The following is a 14,076-nucleotide window of genomic DNA, read 5'->3' on the forward strand; positions in this document are numbered from 1 at the left end:
AGAAGAAGAACAATTGCAAATTCTCAAACCCTCTCTATCACACGCTAATTACTCACAACTCCAAAGCACCGGCAAGCCGCCTGCTTTTCTTGGGTAGCCACCGGTTAGTGGGTATGGGACCAAAAAGACTACCCTTGTGATGGAGAGGGTGACAGAACCAAACCACATTTGTAAGATCTCATATTTGAGTGGGTCGCGCACTTACTGGTCATGTGGTGCCTGGTTATTGGCTCGATGCCTCGATCGCTAACCGACCTACTCGGATGATCTTCTGATCCCATCTCGAAGACCCACGTTGGGCTCGATCTGGTACAAGTTCAAGATGGTATAAAAAAAAAAAGAGTCTGCACGATCAAGGAGTAAGCCAACCTTGTCTTCCTTATTTTTCTTTGAAAGCGTCGTCTTCCCCTGTTATAGTTGTCCACAACACTTCAGGAGTGAACTGCATAGTCTTGCTACTTTCTCGAATATAGCAGTCCAGCCTTTGGATCTTGCTCCACTTCTCCTGGGAGACGGCATCCTTGACGTACTCAAAGTCCTTCTCACATGCCACTGTGAGTGTTAAAACACGAAGGTGTGACAAGCACCCAAGTTCTTGTAAATCCGCCTCCGTGCTTGGTGTGTCTTCCACTACTCTCCAATCATAAGCACTTCCATGCATATGCAACTTCTCCAAGGAGGAAAGCTTGGACACCACCCCACTTGCGATCCTCTTGAGACGAGTTGTTTCTTCAAGGTGGAAAACCCTTAGGTTAGTCAATCCAGAAATATCCTCTGGCAATTCTTCAATGGTACATCCTGTCAGCCTGAGAGCCACCAAGTTAACAAGATGCCGAATGGATGTTGGTAGATGGCCCACTCTTGTGCGAGATAGATCAAGAACACGTAGCCCTTTCATGTGCTCGAAGAACTTCTCTGGAATTTCCTCGAGATACTTGTTACCATCAAGCAACAAAGAGTTAAGATAGGGGGAATCCGGGTTTGGTGGCAGACTTGATATTAGATTTGACCTTAGTGATATCTTTTCAGCCAACTCCCATTCTTCTTCTTCTGGCCCGTCCTCTAATTTGCAGTCATTCCTGGCAATGAATCTACCAGATGTCATGTGCAGAGCCATGCTCCTTATAACCTCATGGATGCATACATGCTTATCATCTAGACAATCTTTTAACAAACAAGCGTCTTTGAGCTTTTTCAGTTGATCGAACCCCTCAGCTGAATGGAGACCTATTCCAACACCTTTCCTGCAGTCATTCAATCCTTCAATTTCAATATCTACAGCAAGAAGATCCTTCTCACGCTCAAACTTATCAATGTAGAACACACATGACAGGAAGCATTCTTTTAGCGCTTGACTTTCCAAGCGGTCATAACTTAACATCAAGCAATCAAACGCCTGCTGCACCATTCTTTGGTTTAAGGGCTTTGATTGCTTCAAATCAAGGAAAGCAGTTATCAATGATACGTAATTTCTGTCATTTCTCAAGGATTCTGCTACTGCTATGATTGCAAGGGGTAGACCACCACACTTGTCAGCGACCTGCCTAGCTATGGGCTCAAGACTAGCCGGGATCTCACCCACTCTGTCACAGAATAACTGCCATGATTCCTCAGAAGGCAAAGGCTTTATCTCGACTACTTTCTGATCAATTCCCATAGAAGTACAAATGCTACGATTGCGGGTTGTTATGAGTACCTTGCAGCCATTCTCTATGGTCAGTTCAGGAACTCCCAGTGCCTGAAGATCAATGCATCTCCACAAGTCATCGAGAATCAGCAAGAACTTCTTTCCCAGTAGCTTGTTCAACAATACTGCAGCTTTTAGCTCATCCAGGCTTTTAATTGACAACTGCGTCCCAATCTCTTTCCTCACACCCTCAAGGGTATCTCCATAGGAGACTCTTACGTATATGATGTGATCAAATAATTTATCGTTTGCTTTTAGCAATGTATTGTATACATTCAAAACAATGTATGTCTTCCCAACTCCACCCATGCCCCATACCCCAACCATTTTTGTATCCGTATTATGTAAGCCGTTCATGATGCTCCTCCAGTACTCGGTGGTCGTCGGACCTTTGATGATTGGGGTTGATAATGAACCTGGGATAGCCACATATTTGATCTCTCTTAAAACTCTTTCAGTGACGATTTGAATCAGCTTGGCCTCATTCCTGAAAGCAGTCCGCAAAAAGAGAGCAGCACGAATGGAGATAAGGTGAGAAACATGATCATGAAAAATCATAATGGCATAAAAAGAGAGAAGCACGCACTCAAGATTAATTTAACTTTTGCTTCAGAAGAAAAAGTGCAATCAAATGTATTTATATGTAAGTGGCCGTCAGTTTTTTTACCCCCTATGAGAAGCCCTTTTATCTTCGAAAAATCCAAAGCTTTTATTATTCATAACGTCTAATCCATTAGGAAAATATTTTGGTCCACTATTCAACAAAATATTTTGGTTTCGTTGGACAAGATATTTTGGTTCATTCAACAAAATATTGGCAATAATAAAAAATACACTATCAGAACGAAACTTTTGATGGTTAATTAAAAAAGCTCAGAATGTATCTCCGCAGTCAAGGTTTTCCCTACAAAAGTGTGTTCTAAAAAAGCAGCTAGCTTCTTCCTGTAAATAAAAAAACACCTAAGTTCTAAGAAACTTTTAAAAACTTGCAAATTATTGGAGATAATAAAAAAAGAATAAATTTTAGGGATGGTTCAAAAGGCACCCAAATTTTTTAAATGTTAATTAGAAAAGACAGAGCATGATGAAATTGCCACTTTGCGCTCACAAATGATTTCAAAAAACATCTAACCAATTGTTACAGCAAAGCGGCACTTAGGGTGTCGTACCCGTGTAGCATTTGCAGTGTCCTATATTATATTATATTATATTATATTATATCATATTATATTAGATTTTTAATATATAATATAAAATTTCAATATATATATATATATATATATATATATATAGCCACCGTATCTACATTTTTTTAAATTGCCGTGTAGTACCATCCATACTTGTACCCATAACATCTAACCCTTCGTCATTTATAAGATAATATAAATACATTTTCGAAACTATAGACTGATACCTAAAATCGTCATTTACAAAATCCAAATGTGAGTTGATGATTTGGTAGATTATGTTAAGGTCAGAAGCAGTAAATAAATATGTTAAAAGCTATGCATGATTACTATTATTAATATCTAAGGCATTTCCAAAATATAGTTGTGTTTTTAATAATATTAAAAACTTAGAAATGTTTTTTTATCAACCACAAAACCTTAGGTGTTTTCTAAAATTTTGCTAAAAACTTGGGTGCTTTCTCTCTCTAATATATATATATATATATATATATATATATATCAGGCAATCAGGTCCCTGGCACCGGTCGCCAAGGGTGAGGGGGTGCTAGGGATCGCTGGCGGCAGGGTTTTCCTTATGCTTCGTAGTTCCCTATTCTTCTTTGTTATATTTTAGTTTTTAAAGACCAAGAGAGGGTCCCTCTACTCCTCCTCCTCTCTCTCCGAACTCACCTCTCCAGATCTACAGGTCGGATCTCTGCTCCGTCAAAGGTAAGATGAATATATTTACTTTTTGCTCCCTGTATCTGATGATTTCTGGCTTTCCTCGTCGAATATTTTTGCTATTTAGCAAAATCTTGCTTTTTCTCGTGATTTTCCGGCCAGATTGCAGTTTTTTAATGGAAACAAGGTGATTTCTGGATTTTTGTTGTTTTTTTCGTCTGTCTAGTCAGATCTTTCAGCTTCGGCAGGGTTTTTGTGGGAAAATCCATTTGTTTTTGTTGGAATTTGATGGATTTATGCTCATCTTGGTTAGTCACTTTAGGATTTAGGGATCTTTAGTGTGGGAATATTCAGCTTGTCTGGATTTGTGTTTTTTAGCTTGTTTCCTAATGTATCGAGTTTTGGTGAAGTTTTTGTTCAAAAATCGGGTAAATTAAGTGTTGTGGATTTTTGGCTTTGTGTTTAGAAGATTTGCTTCCGGTGTTGATTTCGTAAGATCTCCATGGCCATCTTTTACGGAGTCTCACCGATCGAAGAGATATACACTCGTTCTAGATAAACTCAAGCGTTAAATGTTGGGATATCGATTGTCCGGTGTCGCCGACTCCCGAAAAGCGGTGGCCTTGCGTAAAGACAAAAAACATAGAACAAAAATACAGGGCACGCATACCTGATTCGGCCATTTGGATGCTGTGGTTACCGAAAATGGAGGTCGCCGAAGGTTCTCTGCTCAGCCGGGCTGCAGCCACCACAAGCGCAGACTTTCTTAGGCAGTCGGTGAGTAGATATGTATTTCTTGTATATGGGTCGCTCATGATACCCCCTATTTATAAAGCATAGGGTTGGAACGGTTTACGTAACCGTTCTCCCTTATCCTATACCTAGTTTATCGGATGAATCATCCCTGATGTGGGGATGTATCCACATCGTGGATAACCACCACGTCAATCGTGGTGGTTAATCCAACATTCTTCCACTTGATTCGACGATAAATTTTTTTAACTAGAAAACCTTAAGGGAATAACTTGATGAATAGATTAGCCTTTATAATCTATTTTATAGATCATGAGTTGAATCTCTAATCCTTATGAGATTGACAACAACTATAATGAGAATCAAGAACTGAAAGTGATCACTTTATTTATATGCATATGTTAAAAAAGAGTTTAGCAATTACATCCTCATTATATGTTCGGAATATAATCCCGGTGCTAGCCTTTTAGTAAGAGGATCAACGATCATCTCTTTGGTACTAATATTAACAATATGCACTAAATGATTCTCCGTCCTTTCTTTAACAACAAAATACTTCAATTCCATATGCTTACATGACGTAGTACTTTTGTTGTTGTTCGAAAAGGACATCGCAACTTCATTATCACAGTAGACCTTAAGTGGCTTCCCAATAGAATCGAACACCATTAACTGTGATATGAAATTCTTTAACTATATAACCTGCGAAGTAGTCTCGTACAATGCTATGAATTATGCTTTGATGGTGTAAGCAGCAGTGGTCGTCTGCTTCCCACTCCTCTAAGATATAGTGCCCCCAGCAAGTAGAAAGATATACCCAGTAGTAGATTTTCTACTATCGAGGCATCCTCCTAAGTCTGCATCTGAGTAGTCAATTACATCGAGGTGATCAACTTTATGATACATCATCATATAGTCTTTTGTCTCTTGCAAGTACCACAAGACTTTCTTGGCAACCTTCCAATGGGGTAAACCTGGGTTAGAATGAAATCTGCCAAGTATCGCTACTGCAAAAGAAATACCTGGTCGAAAACATGTTTGCGCTTACTGCAAGCTGCCAACAACTGATGCATATGGATAAGCATTCATCTGTGCTTTGTCAATATCGTTCTGTGGACAATCCTTTAGGCTCAACTTGTCACCTTTTGATATGGGTGTAGAATTAAGAGAACAATTCTTCATCCTATATCGCTTTAACACTTTATCTATATAGGATCTTTACGAGATGCCTAAAAAACCTTTTGCTATGTCTCAACGAATCTCAATGCCAAGAACATAAGCAGCCTCACCCATATCTTTCATATCAAAATGTGATGCAAGAAACTATTTTGTCTCTGAAAGCAACTTTATATCGTTGGTTGCAAGTAAGATGTCATTCACATACAACATCAATATAATAAACTTACTCCCACTTTCCTTAAGGTATATATATTGATCAATAATATTTTCTGTAAACCCGAAAGTCACAATGACTTGAGAAAATTTAATATACCACTGTCGGAAGGCCTGTTTAAGTCCATATATTGATTTGTTAAGCTTGCAAACTAGACGATCATTTTCAGAGAAACCAATAGGTTGTTCCATATATACCTCTTCATTCAGATCCCCGTTGAGGAACGTTGTTTTCATATCCATCTGATGTAGCTCTAAGTTATAATGAGCTACGAGGGCCAAAATTATCCTCATTGACTCCTTAGTTGAGACAGGAGAAAATATCGCATTATAGTCAATGCCCTTCATCTGGGTGAATCCTTTAGCAACCAATCTTGCTTTATGTCTCTCTATGTTACCTTTGGAATCCTTCTTGGTCTTAAAGACCCGTTTACACCCTACGATCTTTACTCCTTTAGGTAACGTGACACGATCCCACACTTGATTTTTAACCATAGAGTCTAACTCTTCTTTCATGGCTTCTATCCAGTGCGAAGATTGTTTGCTTTCAACAACTTCCATAAAAGTCAACGGGTCATCATCCATATCTATGAAATCACCATGCTCCTGAAGGTACACTACATAATCATGATGTATAGCAGATCTCCTAATCCTTGTGGATCTCCAAACAGGTCATTCTTCAAGTTCAGATTGAACTTGATAATTCTGTTCGTGCTCTTATGCATTGTCCACAATAGGTTCACTTTGGATTTGTGCATTAACAACCGAATGATCAACCACATCATCATTAAGAATAATAATGTGGCATCTTTCGATGTTTTCCTTAACAGGTGATGAAACTGGATCCTGTACTTCCTCAAAACCAAGGCTTTGAAGTGCACTCAATCCTACTGAACCATCTTTTAGGAATTTTGCCTTATCTGTTTTAACAATTTGTGGTGAGTGAGATGGGCAATAAAACATGTACCCTTTTGATCTTTCTGGGTAACCAATAAAATATCCACTGGTTGTTCTTGAATCAAAGGCTTTAACGTGGGGGTTATACAACTTAGCCTCTGCAAGACATCCCCATATGTGCATATAAGAAAGTGATGGTTTCTTACCTTTCCACAAGTCATAAGGAGTTTTAGGCACAGATTTCGTAGGAACCTTATTCAAAATATGCACAACAGTTCTTAAGGCTTCACCCCATAACTTTATGAGAAGTGTTGAATAATTCAACATAGATCTGACAATTTCCTTAAACGTACGATTTTTTCTTTCAGCTACACTATTCTGATAGGCACTATCAGGCATGGTATATTGAGACACAATGCCTTCCTCTTTGAGAAATCGCACTAATGGTTCTTCCCTTTGCCCCATCTCAGTAAATCTACCATAATATGTGCCACCTCTATCAGACCTGACTATCTTAATAACCTGATCAGTTTGTTTTTCTACTTCTTTCTTAAATTCCTTAAACATCTGAAAAATATCATATTTTTCAAAGATCAAGTAGAGATACATATACCGAGAATAGTCATCAATAAATGTGACAAAATATTTTTCGCCTGTGTAACAGGAAAAAAACGGTCCACATACATCCGTATGAACTATCTCCATTATCTCACTGTTGTGTTTGACACTCTCTTTATATGTGTTTGTATGCTTAGCCTTTATGCAATCAACACATGGGTCATTGTCGGTAAAATCTAGAGATTTCAAGATCCCTTCATTTACAAGTATCTTTATTCTCTTTTCAGAGATATGACCCAACCTTCGATGCCAAAGCATGTAAGATTTATCATTTATCAAGCTACGTTTATTTTCAACCAATGCGTATTCAGAAGTCAGAGACTCTTGAGTTTGGATCTTCACATTTAATCTATATAAATCATCATAAACTGATGCAAAACCAATTTCAATTGAATTTCTATAAATGAACAATTTGGAATTTTCAAACTTAAAACAACATCCAAGTTTATCCAACTTCGAAATTGAAATTAAGTTTCTACTATATGATGGAATATAAAAGACATCATGAAGATCTAAAACTACGCCTGTATCTAGAGTAATCCTGCAGATTCCAACACCCTTCACATGTGAACGCATCTTGTTTCCCGAATAGATGCTCTTCTCATGCATTGTTGATTCCCTTTTGCTCAGGAACAACTGTAGACAGTTGAAAATATGAACAGTAGCACCAGAATCAATCCACCAACTATTTTCAAGAATTTGTAATAAATTACATTCATGAGAAACAAATGACAAATTACCACTTTTTGTACTTTATGCAATCTGCCTTCCTATGTCCCTTCTTCTTACAAAAGAAGCACCTTATGGGAGTAGAGTCAGATTGCTTGTCTTGGGATGACTTATCCCAAGTTGGCTCCTTCCTAGCATTTCTCTTAAATGCATTCTTCCTTGGTCCTACCTTGGATGTATGAGAAGTCATATGTGCACTCTGCATCTTCTCTCCTTTCAACCTCTTTTCTTCTTCAGCACACTTGGACATAAGTTCATTGAACGTTCATTCATCATTATGTGTGTTGTAAGAGATTTTGAAAGGTCTGTATTCCAAAGGTAAAGACGTTAGAACTAAATGCACTAGGAAATAATCAGAGATGGTGAGCTTCATATCATTTAGCTGAGACGCTATGTTTCTCATCTCCAAAATGTGCTGGCGAATGTTTCTCTCTCTAGTATATTTCATAGATATGAGCTTAGACATCAAGGTACTGACTCATGCTTTATTTGAACTCACAAATTGTGCCTTAATGGCATTCAGGAATTCCCTCATTGTTCTGCATTATGGGATAACACTTCGAATATTCTTAGCTATTTTAAATTGCAAAAGCAACAAGCTAAGCCTATTCGAGCGCTCCTACTTCTCAAAAGCAATCTTTTGATCAGCAATGCTCTGATCAGTGAGGGCAGCGAGTTCATCTATCCTTACGGCCAGATCTAAATCCATATACCCTAATGTAAAAAGAAAAGTTTCTTTCCAATCACTAAAGTTAGATCCATCTAGAAAAGGTATAGAGCTAGAGCCATCTAAAATCACAGAACTAGAAACTGCATGACAAAAGACACGTATCAAAAAGCATTCGTACGAGACTAAAACTTTAATGAAAAAACAAAAGAATAAAGGCCCTTGATATGCTTATTTTCAGGCGAGTGCAGGGAGTTACCAGAGTCCTACTTTGGTAAGAGCTCCGACACGCGAAACCACTTCCCCTACCGACCATATTCGGTAAAACTAAGGTTCTTGTGAAGTTAGACCATCAACACAAGGTATCTTTGGATACACATGTGTGATGTATCTCGACACATTTACCTTATTTTACCCTACTTAAATTTCAAACACGATAAAACTACATTTGGGTCGTTTATCGTTTCATGAATCTAAGTACACCAATAATATTGACGAAAACCATATGATAGCATAAAATTTTGACAACATACATGTATTCAGTCACTTTGGTGACATGAATTCACTAAATCATCTAGCTATCCTTAATGTCAATACTATACACACATTTATACATGCATAATTACAAATAAATGCATGAGAAATAACTCAAGTCAAGCTTAAATGGGTAAAACCCTAGGTCCTCAAGTAGGAACCGGTTTAAAAGCACTCTGAACTAGTCTGAAACAGTCTCGAACCGGTCATTAAAGGGTCTGAACCAGTTCTAAACCTTATGAACTGGTGTCAAGTATGAACAAAAGTTCATAAAAACCCTATAACTATATGCCAAAATTCCTGTATTTTCTTGTATTTAAGAAAACAGGGTCTTAGCATCTCGAAACCGGTGAGAAACTGGAAGAAATCGGTCAAAAATTACTCCGAACCGGTCCTAGAAAGAGGCTGAATCAGTCCCTCATCCGGTTCAGGCCAAATAGTGCCTGGACCCTACTGACCCTACTGGATCCGGGTCGGATCTGACTGTAACCAGATCCGGGTCAGACCCGGCTGTAACCAGATTCGGGTCTGACCCGGTTTGGACTGGATCCTGGTCAGACCCGGTTTGTACTGGATCCAAGTCAGACCCGGGTGTAACCGGATTCGGGTTTGACCCGGGAATGAACTGGATCTGGGTCTGACCCGGTATGAACCGAATCTGGGTCAGACCCGGTATGTACTAGATCCGGGTAGACCCGGTATAAACCGGATCTGGGTTCAAACAAGCACCGGACCCGATCCGGTTTCACCCGGTTAAAAACAAGTTTTGTAAAACTTAAAAAAAAAACCCAATTTTTTTGAGAAAGAGGGGTTTTCCCCATCTTCCTGCCAGTGACCAATGTCGCCCGCCGATGACGAACGTCGCCTGCTGACAAGCCGCCACACCTTTCGACGACCCTCACGAAGCCCAGACCCAGCGCAACATCTCTACCGGAAACCCTTGTGTTGCGTCATCGGCTGGATGCTTGCATCGTCGGACAGATGCAAGCTAGAAAATTGACAACACTGCATGGCAGTATCCGGCGACGACGAAAGATCCAGCAACCTATTGGCCTCAGCTAAAAACCCGAAACCCCCTTGATTTTTATTTTTTGTTGTTTGTCGCCCAACGGCGACAGTCACCGGCTGCCGTCGACACAATGTCGCCCCACAGCGACCTGCTGTCGACAGTCATCAATGTCACCCCACGGCGACCCCTCTCTGCTGGAAAAAGGTATGTCACCCCATGGCGACAGTCGCCGGAAAACACTCTCGCCCAATGGCAACAGTTGCCGAAAAACCCCAAAACACCTTCAAACCCTCGCAGCGGAGACATGGTGTGGACCCATAACCCATTGTTGGGATATCGACTGTCCGGTGTCGCCGACTCCTGAAAAGCGGTGGCCCTGCGTAAAAACAGAAAACACAGAACAAAAATACAAGGGACACATACCTGATCCGACCATTTGGATGTTGTGGTTACCGGAAATGGAGGTCGTCGGAGGTTCTCTGCTCAGCCGGGCTGCAGCCACCACAAGCGCAAGCTTCTTTAGGCAGCCAGTGAGTAGACCTGTATTCTTCGTATATGGGTCGCTCATGATACCCTGTATTTATAAAGCATAGGGTGGGAACCGTTCCCCCTTATCCTATACCTAGTTTATCGGATGGATCATCCCTGATGTGAGGATGTATCCACATCGTGGATAACCATCACGTCAATCGTGGTGGTTAATCCAACATGAAATTGATAATTAATTCTCCAGCTGGGTTATTGGCTACCCAAAGGAGAGTAAACTCCCAGCTCTTGTTACTTATAAATATGAGAGAATCGAATTGTTCCCTTGCGACTTACAATGTACAGTTGCGCTAGAGTCTGTTTTGCTTTTGTTGAGTCTGATGTAAGCTGCCCGGTTCAGGTGAATCAATACCCCGAAGGGGCAGCCCGTATACTTGAACTGTAATAGCCTGCGGGCAAAATTGTGAATGAATTAAATGCGTTGAGCTTTCTTTTGTTCACCCTCGTTGTGATTGCTTCTTGTGATTGCAATTTCTCTCCCTCCATTCTCTCTTGCTCTCTTGCACTCTGATTACAAGCTTCCGCGACCGGCAAGCGAGCTGACGAGTAGGCTTGCAGCGGTAAGGAAGGACCGTCGCACCGCGCTGGCCCATTGAAGGAAATAGGCCCGTGACACGTGGTACCAGAGCCCGTTCTCGTGCTGGGGAAGGGACTCTGGAGTCGGTGTCGACAGACACGCCGACAGGCTGCGATTTGTGAGCAAGACATCGTGGCGCCTTATCAACACTTGCGCAACACCAAAGGCAAGGCAGTTGCCGAAGCTGAGGAGATGGGTTCACCTCGGGGCCAAGAAGAGTTGGCTGCAACTGTTAACAAGCTGGTGGAAGATGTGACTTCGCATGATGAAGCGATTTCACGCGCATGTGAATCATTCAATGGATTGAATGGTGTGGTGGCGAGCCTGCAATAGCAGGTGAACTTACTAATGGGGCAGGTCACTTTGTTGACGACTACAGTGACCGATCTTGAGTTGAGGAACCGTACGTTGCAGCGGACGGTGACCCTGAATGGCGGAAATGGTGAAAGACCATCAAGGATTGATGTACCTAGACCCGCGAAATTCAATGGTTCTCGCGACAGCAAGGCCATTGAGAACTTCTTGTTCCGAGTAGAAGACTACTTGGATATCCAAAATGTGACCCTAGAAGATCTGAGGATCAAGGCTGCAGCGGCCTTACTTGATGGTGATGCTATCGCTTGGTGGAGGCGGAAGCGCAATGACATGGAGATGGGTCAATGTGTGATAGACACCTTTGACAACTTCAAAGTAGAGTTGCGCAACTACTTCATGCCAAGAAATGCGCAGAGACAGGCTTATCGGATGGTTCGTGAGCTCAAACATACTGGTTCGTTGCAAGACTATGTCAGAACGTTCCAGAAGCTTATGCTGGAGATACCTAACATGCCAGAAGACGACATGCTCAACTGGTTCATTGTGGGACTTCAACCATGGGCACAGTCTGAAGTGGAAAGGAGCAACCCCCGTATTTTGGAAGATGCATATGTGGTGGCTGAGCGCTTAGTTGACACTCAGCGCAAGCCTTTCACCCCATCAACCAAAGTTGGAAAGAAGCCTGACCACGGAGGCAAGAAGGATGAGCAGCGCAACGATAAAGGTGAGGCGTCGACACGCCATCAATCCGAAAAGAAACAGAACTACACAAAGCATAACAACAGCAACAAGGGTGCGGTTGTGACATGTTGGTTCTGTGGTGATAGACATATCGCCCGACAATGCCCAAAGCGCCTTGTAAAGGACGACGGGCAAGCCAATGCTGCACAGGAAGAATGCAACGATACTGAATGCAGCGACACTGAGACCATGCAACCGAGGATGGGTGCCATGCGATCGATCAATGCAGCCAGAAGTTGTGCAGCTAAAAACATGCAGGTCAGTAAGGAACTCATGTACACTGAAGTTATTATGAATGGAAAGTCTACTTCAGCAATGATAGACTCCGGGGCCACACACAACTTTGTCTCGCGGGAAGAGGCAGCGCGGTTGGGCTTGAAGCATGGGCCAAAGCAGAGGACCATTAAAACGGTAAACTCTGAGGCCAAACCTATCCTTGGTGAAGCAAGGGATGTGGTTATTCAAGTGGGAAGTTGGGTCGGGAAAGCCAACTTCTCTGTGGTGCCTCTGGACGATTTCAAGATGATTTTGGGTATGGAGTTTCTGCGAAGCCAGAATGTTATGATGTTGCCAAAATTCAACACGCTGACGATCATGGAGTTAGACCTGTCCCACACAGTGCAGTGCCTTACGCAGAAAGGCAAGTCTTCAATGTTGTCGGCAATGCAACTAAAGAAGGGTGTCAAGCATGGGGAGCAGACATTCTTAGTGGCAGTGCACGCAGATGAAGGTAAGGTGGAAGCAGCAGTGCCACCGACCCTAGCCCCACTATTGGAGGAGTTTCAGGGGGTGATGCCCCCGGAATTGCCAAAGCGTCTTCCGCCAAGACGCGAGGTCGACCACAAGATTGAGTTGACCCCGGGAGCGAAGCCTCCTGCAATGGTTCCATACCGTATGAGGCCAGCTGAGCTGAAGGAACTGCGCAGGCAGTTAGATGAGATGTTGGACGCAGGCATTGTTCGTCCATCAAAAGCCCCATTTGGTGCCCCGGTCCTTTTCCAGATGAAACATGATGGCTCTAAACGGTTATGTGTAAATTACCGTGCCTTGAACAAGGTCACGGTGAAGAACAAGTACCCATTGCCATTGATAGCAGACTTGTTCGATCAGCTAGGCAGTGCCCGTATCTTTTCCAAGCTAGATCTGCGATCGGGTTACTGGCAGGTGAGGATTGCCGAAGGTGATGAGCCGAAAACAACTTGCGTCACCCGCTATGGTGCTTACGAATTTTTAGTAATGTCATTCGGGTTGACAAATGCTCCAGCCACTTTCACGACTTTAATGAACCAGATCTTCTACCCTTACTTAGACAATTTGTGGTAGTTTACCTGGATGATATCGTGATCTACAGCAGCAACATGGAGGAACATGTCGGGCACTTGCGAACAGTGTTTCAGGTGCTGAAGGATAATGACATCTGTGTCAAACGAGAGAAGTGTCTCTTCGGGCAGGATGAGATCAGCTTCCTTGGCCACGTTGTGGGGCGTGGTGTGCTGCGTATGGATGGGCAGAAGATAAGGGCCATCCAGGAATGGGTTCCGCCAAGCAAAGTGCCAGAATTGCGGTCGTTCCTTGGTTTGGCAAACTATTATCGGCGTTTCATCGAAGGTTATTCCCTCATTGTTGCGCCCCTCACAGATTTGTTAAAGAAGAATCGGGTATGGCTCTGGACAGGAGCGTGCCAAGATGCCTTCGACGGCTTGAAGAAAACCTTAGTGAGGGAGCCAGTACTGCGACTGCCTGATCATTCGAGACCCTTCG

At 42.1% G+C, this 14,076-nt stretch overlaps 1 protein-coding gene across 1 annotated transcript; it reads right to left on the reverse strand.

The window, feature by feature from the left end:
* Positions 1–379: 379 nt before the first annotated feature.
* On the reverse strand, positions 380–2,245 carry LOC149844753 (disease resistance protein RPS2-like). Its single transcript, XM_089986163.1, has one exon. It carries the CDS (start codon positions 2,243–2,245, stop codon positions 380–382), a length of 1,866 nt encoding a protein of 621 aa, XP_089842289.1.
* Between the last annotated feature and the right edge of the window lie 11,831 nt (positions 2,246–14,076).

Source organism: Nuphar pumila, chromosome 2 (assembly GCF_984573655.1).
Source record: "Nuphar pumila chromosome 2, dmNupPumi1.hap1.1, whole genome shotgun sequence".
Classification (NCBI taxonomy): domain Eukaryota; kingdom Viridiplantae; phylum Streptophyta; class Magnoliopsida; order Nymphaeales; family Nymphaeaceae; genus Nuphar; species Nuphar pumila.

What these genes read in the sequence shown, in the direction of transcription:
- LOC149844753 (XM_089986163.1), bottom strand. Translation starts at nt 2,245, where the DNA reads ATGATTTTTCATGATCATGTTTCTCACCTTATCTCCATTCGTGCTGCT.